We start from the raw sequence: 19,588 nt of genomic DNA, 5'->3' as shown, positions 1-19,588 counted from the left end.
TTTAAAAATACAGAAACATTTATTTTCTTTATTTTGGAAAATCAATTAATGGGGGTTAAACAGGAGTGAAAAATTGGGGTGAATATTTAGAAAAACTATATCTAGAGTATATCTCAGAAACTTAAAATGTTGCAGACGTAAAAATTGATATTTGGAATCTCCTGTTAAAGTAAAGAAACAGGTATTCTCGGAAAATCCAATGAAGGTTGGGGGGGGGGGTGAAAATTTGAAATATTTATTGAATTAATTGTATGAGGATACTTACATCTAATAAAATATAAAGTTGTTACAGACGTGAAAAGTGGTATTTAGATCTTCTTTAAAAATAAAACGACGCGCTTGGGGGGGGGGCGGAGAATCATTTTTGGGGGGCGAGTGTGAAAAGGAGTTGAATTCGTTTTATGAGGACACATATCTTAAAAAACTGAAGATAATCGGTATTTAGAAGATCCTTTACTATTAAAGAAACAAGTATTTTTGCCCAAAAATTCACTTAAGGGGGACGGGGAGTGTGAAAGTAAGTGAAAAAAGTTAATTATTTTTATGGGAATACTTATATCTCTAAACTGAAGGTAACACACGTGAACATTGGTATTTGGAATCTCCTTTAAACATAAAGGAACACGTTTTCTTTTTTTGGGTGGGGGGAGGTAAATCAACTTAACCGCGGTGGGGTGAAAACGGAGGTGAGACCAATTGATTTTACTGTTTCTAATGTACTTATAAGGAGCCTCCGTGGCTCAGGCGGCAGCGCGCTGGCTTCTCACCGCTGGGTTTGTGGTTCAAATCCCGGTCACTCCTTGTGAGATTTGTGCTGGACAAAGCGGAGGCGGGACAGGTTTTTCTCCGGGTACTACGGTTTTCCCCGTCAACATTCATTCCAGCAACACTCTCCAATATCATTTCATTTCATTTGTCATTCATTTAATCATTGCCCCAGTGGAGCGCGACAGGCTTCGGGAGGGCTTATTCATTCCATTCCTGACCCGGTTGAATGACTGGAAACAGGCTGTGGATTTTCCATGTACTTATTCTGATCATAAACCGATCATTTTTAATCTCTCCTGGGTTCGTTTTCAAGAGCCATCTTTACCTTTGGAGAACCTTCTTAGATTACAGTAGATTCTTCTGGCATATAAACAAAAATTTAAACATATTTGAAATAAACGATAGATATATGATTGACCGTGCAATTGTTCACCTCTGTAATAAGGTCAATAATGCACGGACGTATGTCATTCGTATCGCCAGAAGTCCTGCGCACTTGCCTTCGGGCGACAATGGTGCTGGTCATACTGACATCAATGACAACGGCAGCAGATGTAATTTACCGCAAAGTAGAGGTTCAGTACCGCCAAGGCACCCAAGACGACACCACGCCGGATCTCCTCAAGGATTTGATCCACATTAAAAATGCCTATAGGAAAAGATGGCAAAGATTTAGGGACCCAACTGACCGGGTGCAATACCTGGACCTATCCCGGGAAGTACGAAATCGATTGCTGGAGAAAAGATTGAAAAATGGGAGGAACGTTGCCGTAATCTCTCAGAAAACGAGTCAGATCGCGAATTTTGGCGGAATCTCTCAGAAAAGGAGTCAGATCGCGAATATCGGTGGGTTATATATAAAACGATAAGCATTCAATTATAAATTTCAGTATAATACCGTAGCGAAGCACGGGTATCTTGCTAGTTTTATATATATAGATTTAGGATAAGTATTAGATTTTCTTCATTCTGGCATTTCACTTTGGGATGCATCAGGAAAAAGATAAGTACCAAGTCAACACCATGTGCGCTAAAATCTATGTAAATATCAAACGTCACTTGCCAACTCAAATATAATTCATTTTATCTATCTTACAAATTAGCTTAATCATGTACATCTATCAAATAAGACATGTTGTCAGATAATTAGTTGAATTCCAACACATTACTTAGTGTCATCTACTAAAATAGATGTAAAATATTATTCATGAAGACTCTATCAACTATTTCTAGCTTCTCAAAATACTTATGAAGAAATTAAAATACTCTTGCATAGAATTCAATGAGTGCCGTGTACTTATTCAATAAATACTCATCATTACGGTAGAGATATAGGCTAACTTTTAATCAACGTAGTAGGCTGCTCAACATTCCCTATACTGAATTATTTCACCATGTGTTCTCACCAATATTGGGTATGGAAAACCTGTCAACGATTACACACCATGCTATCAAGAATATTATCGTTCCTCGATTCGCGTCAATACCCTCCTACTCATCTCCATATTCAATCAATCTCTTCCTAATCGACGAAACAATACATATCACACTTATTTATCCTTCATCATATTCATTTTATCTTCCAATATCACTTTCTTCACATATTACTATCATATCAATAGTACAGTGGCTTAACCATTCCGAGTCCCTTCTTTTTTTTCGATCACTGCCACCTTGATCTTTTCTATTTCGATCCCGTGATATACTGTATCTTATTGACATAGATGACTGAGTGTATGCATCATTTTTAACTTAGGTCTTGACAATTGCCTCCATCTTAGTTCCATAAGATTATCATTTTAGGATAGTGAAATAGCACAACGCCAACACACGCTCCCAAGTTAAGAGCCCCTGGGGCCTCATTTAGTCGCCTCATACGACATGAAGTGCAAACCGTGGGTGTTATTTTATCGCTCCCACCCACAGGGGGATCTGCGATTGCTCCATTCTTCTTCCTAATTCGTACCCTTCGCCTGTGCATTCTTTCACCTATCGGAGTTTCTTATATCAATCTGTTCAACTCGAAATATGAAATTTGATCACTGTTTACACCCAAGTTCTCCTCGTTTACACTATTTACTGTCAACTATTGCGCATTACTGTCGCTTATTCAAACAAGTTCCATATTAGATCCACTGTATGAACTACATCATTACTCCAGCCCGGTTGACAAGACTTTCACACCCGCGGAACGACTGTCGTTTGTTTACATGCTCGCGGCCTTCTCGGGAAAGATGTTGTCAAGCGTCGCTCAATGTTGCCAATCGCTGTACTTAGGAACTAATGAGTGAGTGGTGTTTCGACAGCTGGTGGAGGTGATTATTGTTACACGGTTGGTGAAAAGTGTTCTTGCCGTGCGGACGTTAGGATAGGACCTGGACAAGACATGACACAGGGACAAGCAAAGGGGGTGTGAGGGCTTAAGCCCCCAGGAGAGAAGCCGCGAAGCGTCCCTAGGCCTCTAGTTTCGTGTGCGCTTTTATTGTGCTTGGGTTGATAACGGATAATGATTAACATTATTGACGGGAACGAGATCACGTGCCATTTTACATTGGCCAATAGGAATGCAAGTAGCTACTTCAGAAATTAAAATGGAGTGTAATACTCTTCATTAGGTTATAAAAGTAAATGTACTTCTTGGGGCAGGTTCATGGGTTACCTGGACATAGCAATGAACACATCTCTCCTCTGATACGCACTCCAAGTAAGATTTAATTAATTTCCACTTACTTATAAGATTAGAAATATGTTGTCAGCCGGGCTGCAGTAATACCTGAACTACAATAATCAGTATCATTATCTTCAATAGACAGTATATCACGTGCCTCTTCTCAAATACTCAAAATAGTAGCACGACTGTTCAATACATTTATTCTGTCAGCCATCGTGTTTGTTTATTAAATATTGAGCCGTCTTGTCTTTGTCATTTCACAGACCATTGCCGTCTCGATCCTCTTATACTGCCTGCTCTATGCCTTTACTTTAACGCAGGAACGCGACAATACCGATGTTTCTTCAAGTCGCCGTAAGAGTGCAATCATAGGTGCACAATCTTCGCAGTCAGTGTGGGTGTATCATTGTGTTATTGATGCATCCATGTGTGTGAAAAGCTGAGTTATTTCGTACAATGAGCAAGCGTGGGTGTTCACTTCCGTTTGTACAAGTGATATTTTGTATAGAACTATGAAATGAATTAATCATGTTATGCTTATGGATATTTTAAAATATTTTTAATGCGTACTTGTTTCCTTCCGTTTGTGCAAGTTACATTTTTTTGTAGAACTGAAACTTTAGATTTTTCCCGAATTATTCAACTTATGTGTACCATTTTGCAAATCTCGGCAAGGTGGTTCGCAGCCAGAAGAGATACAATTCCAAGAAATACCGTCTAGAAGGGAGAACAGTGGCTGTCGGTTATATCTGGGCAAGGTCCTAATAAAGTAAGGTGTTGGATATCCTCAGATTACTCTCGCGCCTGTAGTCTTCATGGCAGATAAAAGAAATGAACTGGAATGAAATTCCTGAATTTGACAAAAATACTACTATGAAAACGGCTGCGGATGAAAGAAATCAAAAGACCGTTATATTGATTGATCAAATGTATCATTTTCGGAAGAGTAAACTAGAATGGTCGGAGCTGAGTATTCGGTATTGCGTGGCGTAGAGATCAGTGTCTCCTAAATGATACGAGCATCCAAGACTTTCAAAAATTATCCTCATCCTCTTCGCGCAGCACATTAGATAGGCATACAGGGAATGTGGAATGTAATATCGGCATATCCCGTTTAATAAAGACTAGGCCTAAAACGGAGCTGAAAACCTACAGCCAACGGAGAAACTTGTGTCTGTTATGCCTGATTAAATGGCTGTTAGAGGAAGACTAAAATATGACAGAACTATTTATACCTTCCATGGAGTGGTCAATGCAGCGTACGCGCGCGCGCGCGTGTGTGTGTGTGTGTGTGTGTTTGTGTGTTGGTCGTGAACGGTCTCTCAGAAAAGTTCTCTGTCTCTGCTGCCTGCCTACTTGCTAGTGAGTAATCTGCAAGTTCCAAACTTTAGACCTTATTTCAGAAGGAGATTAAATCCACGAAGAATAGTGGATTCCTTGTGATAAGAACTGTGACGGACAATCATAAAACAAACGTCTTCATGTTTAGACTTTTTGGACAACCTCAAATATCCAGATGATATTGTCTCAATCAATCTAGAAACAGAAAATCATGTCCTAATTTGCGTGTACGTGGTTCATGTTGAAGAGAGGATGGAGTGTGACATTTGCGTCAGCAACATCTCACTGCCTAGAGCTTCGACACCAGTAAATGGAACTCATTACGCATCGGGACCTTGTTTTATTGCTTTCATGAAGCATCTGCAGGAATTTTTTGAAGCTGCTGTGCCCTAATCTCGGAAGCCTTTCAAACGAACGTAATACGAGGACTTGCTACTTCTTCTCTTTCAGAATGTGTTCTGTTACAGTGCGAGGTCAAAGAATATCACCCGACTGATAGTGATACTATCCTGACCAAGTTCGTAAGACCTCTATTACATAATATTTCGCTGGCAACAACACAAGAAGTTAGCCGCCCGGCGTATCACTCCAAGGAGAATCTTTAAATTGTTATGAAAAGGCCAACTACGGCTTCATACAGGTAACATTACCGATATTTCATACTACTGATGTTATTTACGAGCATCAGTGAACATATTACACTGCTGCATAGTGTTTTATAGGCTGTAGTCATAGAATGCTTTAAGAATTTTGTGCGTCTATGCCGGCCATCTAGCGGAGAATTTTTGTCTCGGCCTATTCGTAAAATGTCTCGCATAGAGCAAGCAGTATACAAGGATCTAGATGGCAGTGTCATAGACATAATAATGTCACGGAAGTTAACGACACCATCAGAAATGTTCTTTGTAAAATCTCTGATGTTATAGTTCCGTATGATTGTCAATAGGTAACACTGGCAGCTTGAAGTCGCACTTTTGTTCGAAGCCGAATATTTCGACGTTGGCTACCCCGAAACGGAAAGTACGTTGAAATTTCCGACTCTTCGCAGTCCTAGGGTTAAAACTGATTGGGAGGACTGAAATGAAGTGCATTATTTTAATCCATTACTGTTTTTCCTACTCGACTTTTACCTATTACCCGTCATCAGCACTTCGTATAAACAGCCCAGTTTTACGTCCGAATCCCTTTACTGAAGCCAACCCTATGTGGAGGCTGAATTCACTTCTCTTATTGATTTAAGTCTTGTCGTAACTTTCATAAGTGAAATTAAACTCAAGATGAGTCTGTAACATCTTACAACATCACGCGGTATCATTATCTTGAAATAACATAATAAATTCCTTAAAAGGCTATTCAAGTAAATAATCTAAATAACAGTGACAAGTATTACACTCGCGAACACTTATTATCCACTCAAGGCCATACCTCAAAATATTTTTCGGAGGGGGTTAGGATTTGGAGGGAGGGACTTCCGAAAACAAAAACTATAGTAACATTTTTTAAAATTTTTACATAGGTTTTACAGAAAGAAAAGTCTGAAATATTTTTACAGCAGTACCTTTTACAACTCAACAGTGAATTACAAATGTAACTTCATAGTGGTCTGTTGGGCAGAACACGATTTAACACGTGTGTGCAGTGCGACACAAAGATCTCTGTAATTTGTTTAGAAATGGAGGTAACTGTATATTTCACTGTGTATTAAAAATATTTAGATGTTTTATTATTTTTTAAAATCATATTTCGGCTTAATTACTCGAAAATATTCCTATATGTTTCTTGAAGTTGATTTTATGGTGCAAAATGTATTAAGATCATGAAAACAAACAATCTGTATATCTAAGCAAAATTAACATTTCCATTTAAGTTTTCAGTAAATTTGTTAACTATATTCGTAGGGAAACTTTTAAAGATAACACAAATTTCATAGGTTAAATTCACTTGTTTATTTTGCAAATGTTTAATTTTATAATATTTCTAATTTATTGTAGGCTATTTCAAAACGTGTATATGCTGTTTAAATTTGTCAAGTTAACTTTTATTTCGGAGGAGGTTTGTAGCTCCCTAATCTCACCATTGGGTACGACCTTGTATCCACTAATATAGTTCGGATTTACTTGACGTTATTAGTACCATTATGATTGTTATCTTCTAACACGTGGTTAAACATTTTTAATAGTTTCTATAAAATGAATATTTTCCAATCACCAATTTACCAAGAAATATATATTTTATTCTACCACAATATATCTTGCAATCTATTATAGAATCAGTGGAAATTATTCTAGAATAAAGCGTTTAAGGATCAAAAAATAATTTAATCGGTCATTACTAAAACCCCTTTGTCTACATTTTTAAAAACATTAGGTAGCCATGCATTTAACATCATTTCGTAGGTATACACATTTTGTGCAAGACCGACTCTAATACTCAGACCATAACATAAAAAACATGGCAGCTGAAGTAGCCGCACTGTTGGTATTGACGAACACGAAAATATCACGTATATATGGCAGCAATTTAGCACGATAAATGTAATATCATAGCGAAAATCACTGTTGCGCGTATGAAAACGCCAACAACTACCCGTTAGGTATAATGACCTAGAATCATATACAGTATATTCTACTAGAATAGTTCGACATCCCCACAGTAAAAGATGATTATTTACAAGCTGATTATTTACAAATTTCACTTAGTCAAATAAAGTTTTCTCTTAGATTTCACTTCACTGGATAGATCGAAATACATAATAAAACTGTAAAAATTAGAATTTTAAGCGCTTAAAACAAATTGAGGTGCGAAATTCCTCAGTTTAATCACTCTCATGAGAACTACGAAACATAAATTGTTACTTAGTTTAGAAGTTGTGGACAGTTTCTAATATTCAGCACCCCATAAAAGGAAATTAAACATCTAACACAATTAACGGCCCTGGGGATGCTAAGCTTTCCTTTCCGTAAACTCCTAAAAATCATGTTGACATATGGCATAGCAGCACCCCGCACAATGGTGGTAAACTTAGTAATGCACGTTCAGGCATTAAAGATACGGTAGGATTTTCCCATTGTGGAACATGAATGCAAAAACTCTGTTGTCTCTATCTATTGATGTCTTTAACCTAAATGGACGAGTTTCAGTTTTATGTAAACTGATTGCTAACATAACCACAGCATGATTCGCAAGGTGTTGGTATTGCAAAAAAACAGCTAATTCCACCAAGTCACTATTTCTTCTGTATAACAGTGTATATTTATTAGAGTTATTCTTTCCAAGAGATACAGTTTTATCACTATACAATGGTTAGACTTTTCCGCAGGCAAGCACAGATTCTTGATAATTTAAAGCACATGGACAATGACGGAACATCACCATCTCAATTATCATCCATCTAAAAATATTCGAAGAATACGAATGGGTTTACCGTTTACAATTAGAAACAAATCTTCCCTAACCTCAGATTTATTCTCAGAATGACGTATGCGAATTACTGTTTTGTCATTGACTTCACGATTTTTATTTCTAATTCACTTCTATCTTAATGTTTTATTCCTTAGAAAACTTATGATTAGTTGTATGAGAGGCATTGCCATAGTCCGACTTAAATCTGCTTCACGACACGAACAAAACAATCACAATGGCACATTACTAAGTAAAATTACAGGTCCTAAGTGTCCACTGAGTCATATAAATACACTCGCGTACTTGTATTCTAAAATAAAACTAATATGTATCGTAAACGTGCATGAAATTAGACGGACTACATAAGACAACGAGCCCATATGTCCAACAAGCCGGCTACTCGATTCGCCATCTTGGAACAATCGAGAGTAGAATTAAGGTCTAAGGACTGGAGTCAGTTGTGGTTTGTGCTAAATAGACTTTTCTCCAGCCATAGCAGCGTATTGAAATTTTCATTACTTGCTAAAACGCCCGTACTCCGGGATAGAGGGCGTTTTATCATTGAACGTGTCTCTAAGCACTGTTTACATCTGGTGACAGAAGTTTTTACTAACAAATACTTTTTGGATGTGGATTGTGCTGTGAAGATATTTTTTTAGTGTTTCTGATGTACATTCTTATTAGTACACAAATGTATTTATCCATACTTGAGAGGATGGAGACGGAATGTGTTAAACAAAAATGGGGAAGTAGTGTCGTGGAGAGTTGGAAAAGAAATGTATTTTTTTAATGCTATGTAACAAAGAAAGCCAAGGTTTAGGGCTCTGAACTTGTGTCATATTCTGTAAATTTCATTGCAGAAAGAAAAACTGCCCTTGCGGTAGAAATGCTAGTTAAATTCAGAGGGCCGCTGCTAAGAATGGGAGATTCAATACGGCAAAAGAATATGAAGAACTTATTGCTAATTGAACCCAACAGGGAAAGTTTGTAATTCAAATGCCAATTCACATAGAGGACACGCAAGAATTCTTTGATTTCAGCCAGTGGTGTGCCAAGTTTCGAGGTATGGCCTTCAGTGGATAATAAGTGTTCGCGAGTGTAATACTTGTCACTGTTATTTAGATTATTTATTTGAATAGCCTTTTTAATTTATTATATTATTTCATGATAATGATACCGCGTGATGTTATAAGATGTTACAGACTCATCTTGAGTTTAATTTCACTTATGAAAGTTACGACAAGACTTAAATCAATAATAGAAGTGAATTCAGCCTCCACATAGGGTTGGCTTCAGTAACGGCATTCGGACGTAAAACTGGGCTGTTTATACGAAGTGCTGATGACGGGTAATAGGTAAAAGTCGAATAGGAAAAACAGTAATGGATTAAAATAATGCACTTCATTTCAGTCTTCCCAATCAGTTTTAACCCTAGGACTGCGAAGAGTCGGAAATTTCAACGTACTTTCCGTTTCGGGGTAGCCAACGTCGAAATATTCGGCTTCGAACAAAAGTGCGACTTGAAGCTGCCAGTGTTATCTATTGACAATCATACGGAACTATAACATCAGAGATTTTACAACGAACATTTCTGATGGTGTCGTTAACTTCCGTGATATTATTATGTCTATGACACTGCCATCTAGATCCTTGTATACTGCCTGCTCTATGCGAGACATTTTACGAATAGGCCGAGACAAAAATTCTCCGCTAGATGGCCGGCATAGACGCACAAAATTCTTAAAGCATTGTTATGACTACGGCCTATAAAACACTATGCAGCAGTGTAATATGTTCACTGATGCTCGTAAATAACATCAGTAGTATTAAATATCGGTAATGTTACCTGTATGAAGTCGTAGTTGGTCTTTTCATAACAATTTAAAGATTATCCTTGGAGTGATACGCCGGGCGGCTAACTTCTTGTGTTGTTGCCAGCGAAATATCATGTAATAGAGGTCTTACGAACATGAACCAAGTACACGCAAATTAGGACATGATTTTCTGTTTCTAGATTGATTGAGACATTATCATCAGGATATTTGAGGTTGTCCAAAAAGTCTAAACATGAAGAGGTTTGTTTTATGATTGTCCGTCACAGTTATTATCACAAGGAATCCACTATTCTTCGCGGATTTAATCACCTTCTGAAATAAGGTCTAAAGTTTGGAACTTGCAGATTACTCAGTAGCAAGTAGGCAGGCAGCAGAGACAGAGAACTCTTCTGAGAGACCGTTCACGACCAACACACACACACACACACACACACACACACACACACACACACACACACACACACACACACACACACACACGCACACACACACACACACACACACACACACAAAAGAGAGGGCCTTTCTGTAGAATCTCTGGGCATATAAGTTTCTCGTTCGTCCTCATTCGCCCCTGCAATCCATTCTGAATTTGCATTCAAGGCCACACTTTGTCATGGTGTAAACACATCAGAGTTCATTGATTTAATTCTACCTGGTCTTGAATGTGTATTCATTCCTCAATGACCAAAAAATCTCAATTACACACAAAAAAATGCATGACATAAGGAAAGTCATTTTTTTGCTAGTGGCTTTACGTCGCACAGATACAGGTAGGTTTATGGCGACGATGGGATAGGAAAGGCCTAGGAGTTGGAAGAAAGGGGCCGTGTCCTTAATTAAGGTACATCCCAAGCATTTGCCTGGTGTGAAAATGGGAAACCATGGAAAACCATCTCCAGGTCTGCCGACAGTGGGATTCGAACCCACTATCTCCCGGATGCAAGCTCACAGCCGCGCACCTCTAACCACACGGCCAACTCGCCCAGTAAGGAAATTCTTACGCTATAACCCCATGAATAATTACCTTTCTGTGAAAAGACTGTAAATTGCACAGTAGTGAAGAATACAGAAAAAAATGGACATGCTGTAAGTCACACATACCAAAGTCATGGCGGTGTTGTTATTTTCTGTGAAGGCGTTTCAAGTTTTGAAACGAAACATTTTTTTCGAAGTTTGCTTAAAATGTCCCATATAATATTATATAATATTTCTTATTTTTCTTGAAGTAGAGCATTACTTGTTGTTCATTGATAAATGAAATCTTTTTCGAAGTTTGCTCAAAATATTCCATAAACTAATGCAAATCATTTTGTATTATCGTTACAGTGTAAAACAATTTATAGTTCATGGCTAAAAGGCCCTTTTTTCCGGAATTCAATTTACAATATCGCAGAAAGCAGTGCTGAAAACTAAGTGAAAATGGCACTTCATCAAATCAATTATACATATTTATATCTAAATGAAAATTGACTGCTCTATGTCAATTAGCATTTGTTAAAAAGATATTTTTGTGGTTTCTCAAAAGTAAATTTTTGGAACAAAGGGCCTTTTAGTAATGACCGATTCAATTGCAGATGGCATTGAAATCATACCACGAGGTCTATATTTTACTTTACGTCTACTACAAACAATCTCAATTATAATAAATTATTTTAAATGTCGGCTTATACTTTATTATTCGTTCTGCTTCCTCTTGAATACAATTCTGGAACGTACAGCTGCATAGCTGATAAGATGTTATGGAAGCATCCTCACTTCTTAGGAACCATTCGTAGCAGCTCTCTCGTTTAAGATGCCAGCGTAGTTATGCTGAGTCCCTTAGAAGAATCCATCTTCAATCACGAACGTCCAAAGTCCAACGTCGAACAGCGTTGAGAAGTTCGAAGTCTCCTTCCAATGTGATGATGGTTAATGTAGATTTCCAATTAATCAATAACATGAAATCTATTCGGTAGAAATCAGACAAAAGTTTCACTACTCTCCAGTACGCGTAGCAATTATACCATGCTCAACTTAAGTTGAAGAAGATCCAGCAAGTAGTTACTTGTTTCCCAGGACGATCTAGTGAAAATTAAGGCCTGAACGCTATTAACCACACATGTTTATTCAATTGCCGACGTCATAGGTGAAATGTAACTCAACTGACCCTGTTAAATTCACTTGTGTTATTGTAGACGTAAACATTTTGCAATTTTACTATTCAATTTTTTAAATTTAAAGTAATATAACTAATATTGTAGACGTAAACATTTTTGCAATTTTAGTATTCAATTTTTTAAATTTAAAGTAATATAGCTAACTAGCAGGTTCCCGCGGCTTCGCCCGCGTTAAATTTTTCTAAAACGTTTAATTAAATGCAAAAGTAAAACTATATTTTTAACATACGTTGTTTTCACTTTTAATATTGATCGTTTTCCATTATTTTCATAATTTGCCCCCTTTCAACCCCCTACAGTTTCTTTCCCAAACAGTAATTCATGAGAGTATCATGTTTCGCTGAGAGCTATGCTGGAATATGCACACGTACATCCATGAACTCGGTCATTTTGGAAATTCCTTTCACCCCTTCTAGCCCCCATCCCGATTGGGAATGAACTTTGGCTCAAACGGCATCCAGAGTGTCACGGTTCATCTTAGCTACCACAAAGACTATTAACTCGCCACCAATATCAGCCATTTTACGGATTTTTACATTTCATCCCTTCCTTTATAGGTGCTAGGGGTTACTTGCCCTTACAGAAATTTTTCCAGATATTACTGTAAGTTAAATGTATATCTAGTTTGGTTGAGAGCTATGCTAAAACATACACACGCATTCACCAGTAATCTCTGTCGTTTTCGACATCTTCTTTCTTCACTCCGTTTCACCCCCTATGCCATGGGGGACTGAACTTGGCCTTTTCATTTTTATATGCCGTTTATAGAACAAGAAGAAACGTTTTAAGAAACACACCATGATATTTACATATTGTTCGTCAGGCAACCCGCTGATCAGACTTGTCATGCGGTTTACTTACCTTCCCCTATTTTCTTTTTTTTTTCACCCTTCTCGACCGCAATGCCGAACTACCCATCATATTATTATTATTATCATTATTATTATTGTTATTATTATTATTATTATTATTATTATTATTATTATTATTATTATTATTATTATTTCAAGAATTACGTGGCGTTAGGAAGGGAATTCTGTTTTAAACACCCCGGCCAAAACCAAAATGAGCCTGGGAGGTTTCAGCGACCCCAGAAATACCTAAGATAAGCTGAAAAAGTTGTTATTATTTTTATTATTACTAGTTACTAATTATATATAGTGTGTGCGTTTTTGTGTATTTCACATTGCTCTACAGTGTTAAGAATGTGTTCCTCAGGACTGATATAGAGCATTTCCATACTTGTGTTGGTGTTGACACAAATAAACAGTCATCAACACAAGCAAGGACATCCTCTATATCACCCCTGAACAGAACTAGTTTTAAAATACAACTTTGCCGATCACCTCAAGGGAACACAGAATGCCCTTTGCCCACAATATTAAACCACGCATCACATCAGGAACATTTTCTCACATCCTATTGAAGTTAGACATTTCAATCTTTTACAGGTTATACTTGTATGCTTTGGCTTGAAACTGAAATCACTAATTTAAAAATTATTTACTTTTCGGTCATTTTTCAGTATGATTTTGTTAGGTTTATGTCTGCTGAAGTCTGGAATACCTGACCTACTGTATCACCGAAATATATTTCAAGCATATGCATTAGAAAACTGTGAAGGAAATTAGGAAGTTTTAAGTCCCTGTATTTAATTATTATTCTTTCTTTTGCAATTTGCTTTACGTCGCACCGACACAGATAGGTCTTATGGCGAGGATGGGACTGGATACTGGCCACACTTAAGCGACTGAGCTATCGATCTCGGTCCCTCCATTTACTAAAATGGCTGTTAAAAACGTTCTTTAAGCGTTTAAAAAATAAACTTATGGGAAATAGCTTTAGTACAGGGAGTATATATAATGTTTTACAGAAAATAATTAAAATTAATTTCCAGTTGAGATACATTAATAAAATTTGAAAGGAAAATCAACATGGATTCAAAATTCAAAATAAAAGTTGTTTTTCATACATTTTGGTGCTGGGAAATGGCTACCAATGTCACGGCTTTGGTGCATGGAGCATATGTATTGTTATTCATTCATTCATTCATTCATTCATTCATTCATTCATTCATTCTTTCTTAATCTGTTTACCCTCCAGGGTTGGTTTTACCCTCGGACTCAGCGAGGGATACCGCCTCTACCGCCTCAAGGGCAGTGTCCTGGAGAGTGAGACTTTGGGGTCGGAGGTATACAACTGCAAAGGAGCACCAGTACCTCTCCCAAACGGCTATGCTGAAGAGGGGCCTTGTCGGGGATGGGAAGATCGGAAGCGTTAGACAAGGAAGAGGAAGTAAGCGGCCGTGGTCTTAAGTTAGGTACCATCCCGGCATTTGCCTGGAGGAGAAGTGGGAAACCACGGAAAACCACTTCGAGGATGGCTGAGGTGCGAATCGAAACCCCTATACTCATTTGACCTTCCAAGGCTGAGTGTACTCCGTTCCAGCGCTCGTACTTCAAATTTCGTGGCAGAACCAGGAATCGAACCCCGGCCTCCTTCCTTCTTCCATAGATTGTCTGCCTCGGGCTGGCAACTATGATGCTCAAACCTAACAGTTAGATCTGAAATAAATCCCTGGGAACAATTTTCTTTAAAGGTTATCCTGTCGATTCTCTTGCGAACTGCCTTTATTGCCAGTCCGTGTACCTCTTATTGTACAGCGAATTCCTTCTTTCTGTTCGGTAACACATAATTTTTTCGCTCTTGGTTTAACGTGGCACTAACACATTGGAGGTTTCCAGTGAGTTAAGGATGGAACAGGACTAGGTTTGGGAAGCAAGTGGCTGTGGCCTTAAATAAGGTACAGCCCGGACATTTGCCTGATGTGAAAATGGGACACCACGGAAAATCACTTTGGGTACTGCCGACGGTGGATTTAAACGTACCATCTTTCAAATGTAAGCTCGCAGCTACGGCCCCAACTGCACGGTGTGTAATGAAGGCTCTGATTTTAAGGTGCCATGGGTTCCTTAGGTGTTCTCAGCTTCTGGAGAATCCTAGGACATGACGAAGAGTTTTCTTTTCTTCTCCGTGGCAATACCGACGGAGGTTGTCATCCAGGGATCTACCTGGCACCGAGCACTACGAAGAAACATTAGTATTCAGTTTGATAGCCTTTTTCCGCTCGTTGCGAGACAGTCTAGTATGATCCCGTACCCAAGAGTTTGCTGACGGATATTCTTTGTAAAGTTGTACTACGAGACCTTTTTGCGGTAGTGAGCACCAGGAGGAAAATACAATTTTCCTACCTCTGAACGGATTTTCTTAGTGGCGTGCAGGCTGTTCTGAATGGTGATTTTCCGAGTGTCGGCATCCGGTAATTTGAGACTGTTTTACATTTATGTCAGAAAGCACATTAAAAAAGTCTACTATGCCATATCCTGGCCATCTCTACCTTTGTCTGGTTCGCTTTTCTGACGAACTGCTTGCCCTCTGTTACTTATGTGTACTCATTGCTATGGTTATCATAGCCAACTTTGACTTCTAATTATACACTCAAACTTATCCCAAGAAGATCACAGATGTCGCCTTTTGTCGTCCTGTGATTTTACGACGTTATTTTCCCGATCTTATCTGCTTGGCTTTTCCATGGCTCTTCTTCTAATATTTTATCGTGGTGAAGGGTTATGGCGAGCGACACAATGTTTCTCGATGCTTGCTTTTACAAGCGTTATTTCAAACGTTTTAAGTCGTGAGTACTATTGGTCTCGGAAGTTCCAAACGTGCTTTATTGCACATAATACAAATGTCCTGATTAAGGTAATTTGACTAGATTTTTTTTAAAATTATTTTTCGATCTCTTTCTCCCTGTTATTTTGGGTTGGCCTCGCGGGCCACCTTTGTTTTATATCACCACGGGGCATTATGCTTGGCCACTATTTCTTTATTCTCCGTAGGTATTTATATATTTTGTGGCCCATCTTTGTTCGTTCTGTTGTTTTACACGTAACAGTATTTATATTAGTTATGTTTTTCTTGGCGTCACAACTCGGTACATTGGTCTGTGTCTTACTATCATTGAGTGTCTGTATTGCGTGAATGAGCTCTGTTGCACCTTGGATGTGTTATGTCGACTTCATTCTATGGTTCATGTTGTGGATGTCTCTATCCTATTACTTCTGTACCGATATGCTCTCTGATGTCCCCGCTATGTGGTTGTGTATCGGAAAAGCCAGTACATGGGAGATTTATGCTGCTTTGGTATTCGAGTTGTATATGCGAGACGTATTGATGATGTGATTTGGGCCTCCGATCTTGTGAGGGTTTGTCTTCGCATATCCACGTGAGACGTTATTTATGAACCATACTTCTACATTTTGCGGGTTTTTCTGACCATTGTTATCTGTTATAGGTTCCCTGTTCCCTGGACCCTTTTAACCTATTACGTGAGTGTTCGAATGTGAGGTATGTAGGATACATATCATATTACCTAGTTGTGTCGTTTGATCTTTCCATTTTCTTGGCCGCTTGAATTTGTGTATGTATGTTTTCCCTTAGTAACGCCTTGTTTATTGCTGATCCTCGGCGCCATGCTTGCGCGTGACCCCACTTTTTTATTTTTGGTCCGGCCAAATTTTATCTTTCCGCCTTTTGTTGAAGTTCGTTGTAAACCATTGTTGTGAGTTGCATTTTAATTTCACGTCCGTGTTTCGTGATCTGTAAATACTTGTTCTGTTGATATGGATATCAAATGATGATTCATATGGGTATCATAGCCGACTTTGACTTATCCCAAGGAGATCACAGATGTCGCCTTGGTCGTCCTGTGATTTTACGACGTTATGTCCCCGATCTTCTCTATCTGGCTTTTCCATAGCTCTTCTTCTAAGCTTTTATCTTGGGCCGAGGTTTGCGTTATGCAACAAAGCTATTTTGTTCCTAAGGTAACAATTTATTTCTATATATTCTGTATATTTTTATCTATGAAGGTTGAACCTGTTGGCTGGATCTTATTATGGGTAGGCGCAATGCTATGATGGTAGTGTAGTGAATAGGTTATTAGGTCTATGTATTGATTCCATCAGAGCCGATTTTCTTTCATTATTTTATTTGTTCCTGATTTTCTTGTGGCCATTGATATAATTTTGATCTAATGTTTATTTAACAAACTCTTTGTTTCCTACTCAGCGTTGAATAATGAAATGAAATAGCGTGTGGCTTTTAGTGCCTGGAGTGTCCGAGGACATCTGCAGGTGTTTTTGATTTGACTCCCTTAGGCAACCTGCGCGTCGTGATGAGGATGAAATGATGATGCAGACGACACATACACCCAGCCCCCGTGCCAGCGGAATTAACCAACGATGGTTAAAATTCCCTACCCTGCCGAGACTCTTGTGACCAAAGGCCAGCACGCTAACCATTTAGCTATGGAGCTGCACTACTCTGCGTTATTATTGTAGGAATAGGAGGGATAGCCTTTAAAATTTTACCCTTTTGATTTAATAGGCTCGAGTTCAGTTCGTGACTTTGTCTCTGGTCAACTTCGACCCGGTCCACGCAAACTATGATAGGTAAGTATTAATTTTTCGCCCCGTTAACTCTGGTTGATTTGAGCTTCCACTGATATTTGTTTTTATTTTTCGATATCTTTCTGAGTTTTCCTCAGTGCTCGTCGTTTTCAACCCTGCCGTGGGCATACGAGAAGAATAACATGGACTGGCCTAACAAAACCACATACCTTATTTATCGTAGAAATAGCACGAGGGCGCACTACACAAGGTACATTTTAAACATTTTATCATCAACTAGCTCTCGTATCTGTCTTCAGCAGCTTGGCCATGTAAGTGATTGGGATAAATGGATAAAGCAATATGATTCGCGGCTGTGGTGAAAATATGAATATGGCGGCCTTTCCTTAGTATCCTTAGCAAGAGAACTACAATTGAACTTCCATATTTTGAAGTGCTTGTGAAGGCTGAAATTCTTGCAGTTATCGAAAATTCCAGGTAAGCTATGGAAAAACATGACTAATACGTCATAGAACGCGGAACACCCTAACCATTGATACATTCTATTTGTTTTATGTCGTACAGATATAGGTCTTATGGAGACGATGGGATAGGATTGGGAAGGAAGTGACCGTGGCCTCATCCAAGCACAGCCTCAGCATTTGCCTGGTGTAAAAATGGGTAATCACGGCAGATCATCTTCTGAGCTGCCGACAATGGGGTTCGAACCCAGCATGTCCCCGAATGTAAGCGAGTATGTTTACCCAGGCCCTATTTACACACTAGTTCTCTATAGACTGTAATTGTTGGTACGTTTGAAATTTTGGGAGCTATCAACCCAACTCCCCACGGTTTACAATCCGGGAAAATAATATATTCTATATTCATCGCGCTGTACCACATTCTATTTCCGCTTGCACGCGAAATCGGCCATTAATGTCAAACTTATTGTATAACTGAATAGGAAGGGTTTAAGGCGCCGAAGGTCGTTAAGCTCAGGCTTCATTAACGTAGAGATTTAACTTAAAATTTTCAAATGCCATCAACGGCTTTTGGATAAGATTAGCAATAGCTATACGCTGTAACTGAGAGTGAAGTAAGTATTGGTTTGTGTTGCAGCCCTGAGAGGTTCGACGTGGAGCGTGTCAAAGAAACGGATGACAACATGGCCATCACCTTCAGATACTTGAAGGAGAACAATACCGTGGACGTGCCTCATATGTTGGTAAGTGTGAGCATTCAGACCAGGCTCCGCCGAACGTTACAGTGTGTGCAAGCGTCTGTTGGCGAGACTGTATGTGTGTGTGTGTGTGTGTGTGTGTGTGTGTGTGTGTGTGTGTGTGTGTGTGTGTGTGTTTAGGCAGAGGCATGCATCGCATTCTTTAAGCTCATGATAGCTTGTTCCTGACGACCTGCCTCCTACTGGGCGAGCTTATAATAATAATAATAATAATAATAATAATAATAATAATAATAATAATAATAATAATAATAATAATAATAATAATAATAATAATAATAATAATAATAATAATAATAATAATAATAACTGCGTGCGGTTATTACTACTCTGGTGCAACCCTTGTAAGACAGACCCTCCATCGAGGGTGGTCGGCATCCACCGTATATAGGAATCTGTGTTCTAGTGTAATGAAAATCGTATTGTGTGTGGTGCGTGAGTTGCAGGGATGTTGGGGACAGCACAAAAATCCAGTCCCCGAGCAAAGCAAATTAACTATTTATGATTAAAAACATCCACCCAGACTGTAATCTAACCCAGTACTCTCTGAACCAAAGGCCACTATGCTGACCATTCGGTCAGGAAGCTGGACCCAGGTGAACTGACGGACTGCGCGGAACATAGATCGCCGAGCTCGAAAAGAGCGGCGAGCTTTGACTAGCCTCAGGTGGTGCGTAAGCTACAATCTGTATCGTGCACACGGTGTTTGAACTCTGCGCTAC

The 19,588-nt window shown here is 38.7% G+C and overlaps 1 protein-coding gene across 1 annotated transcript in view; it reads left to right on the top strand.

Moving 5' to 3' along the window:
• The window catches only part of LOC136877306 (sodium channel protein Nach), a 111,448-nt gene that overhangs the window by 42,164 nt on the left and 49,696 nt on the right, over positions 1-19,588 (top strand). Inside the window, exon 5 of the mRNA XM_068225568.1 lies at positions 18,746-18,851. Coding sequence (XP_068081669.1) covers positions 18,746-18,851 — 106 coding nt within the window. The remainder of the gene's footprint in view (positions 1-18,745; positions 18,852-19,588) is intronic.

Source organism: Anabrus simplex, chromosome 1 (genome assembly GCF_040414725.1).
Source record: "Anabrus simplex isolate iqAnaSimp1 chromosome 1, ASM4041472v1, whole genome shotgun sequence".
In the NCBI taxonomy this organism is placed as follows: Eukaryota; Metazoa; Arthropoda; class Insecta; order Orthoptera; family Tettigoniidae; genus Anabrus; species Anabrus simplex.
Note: the sequence above shows the minus strand (reverse complement) of the source record. Positions and strands in the feature narration are given on the sequence as shown.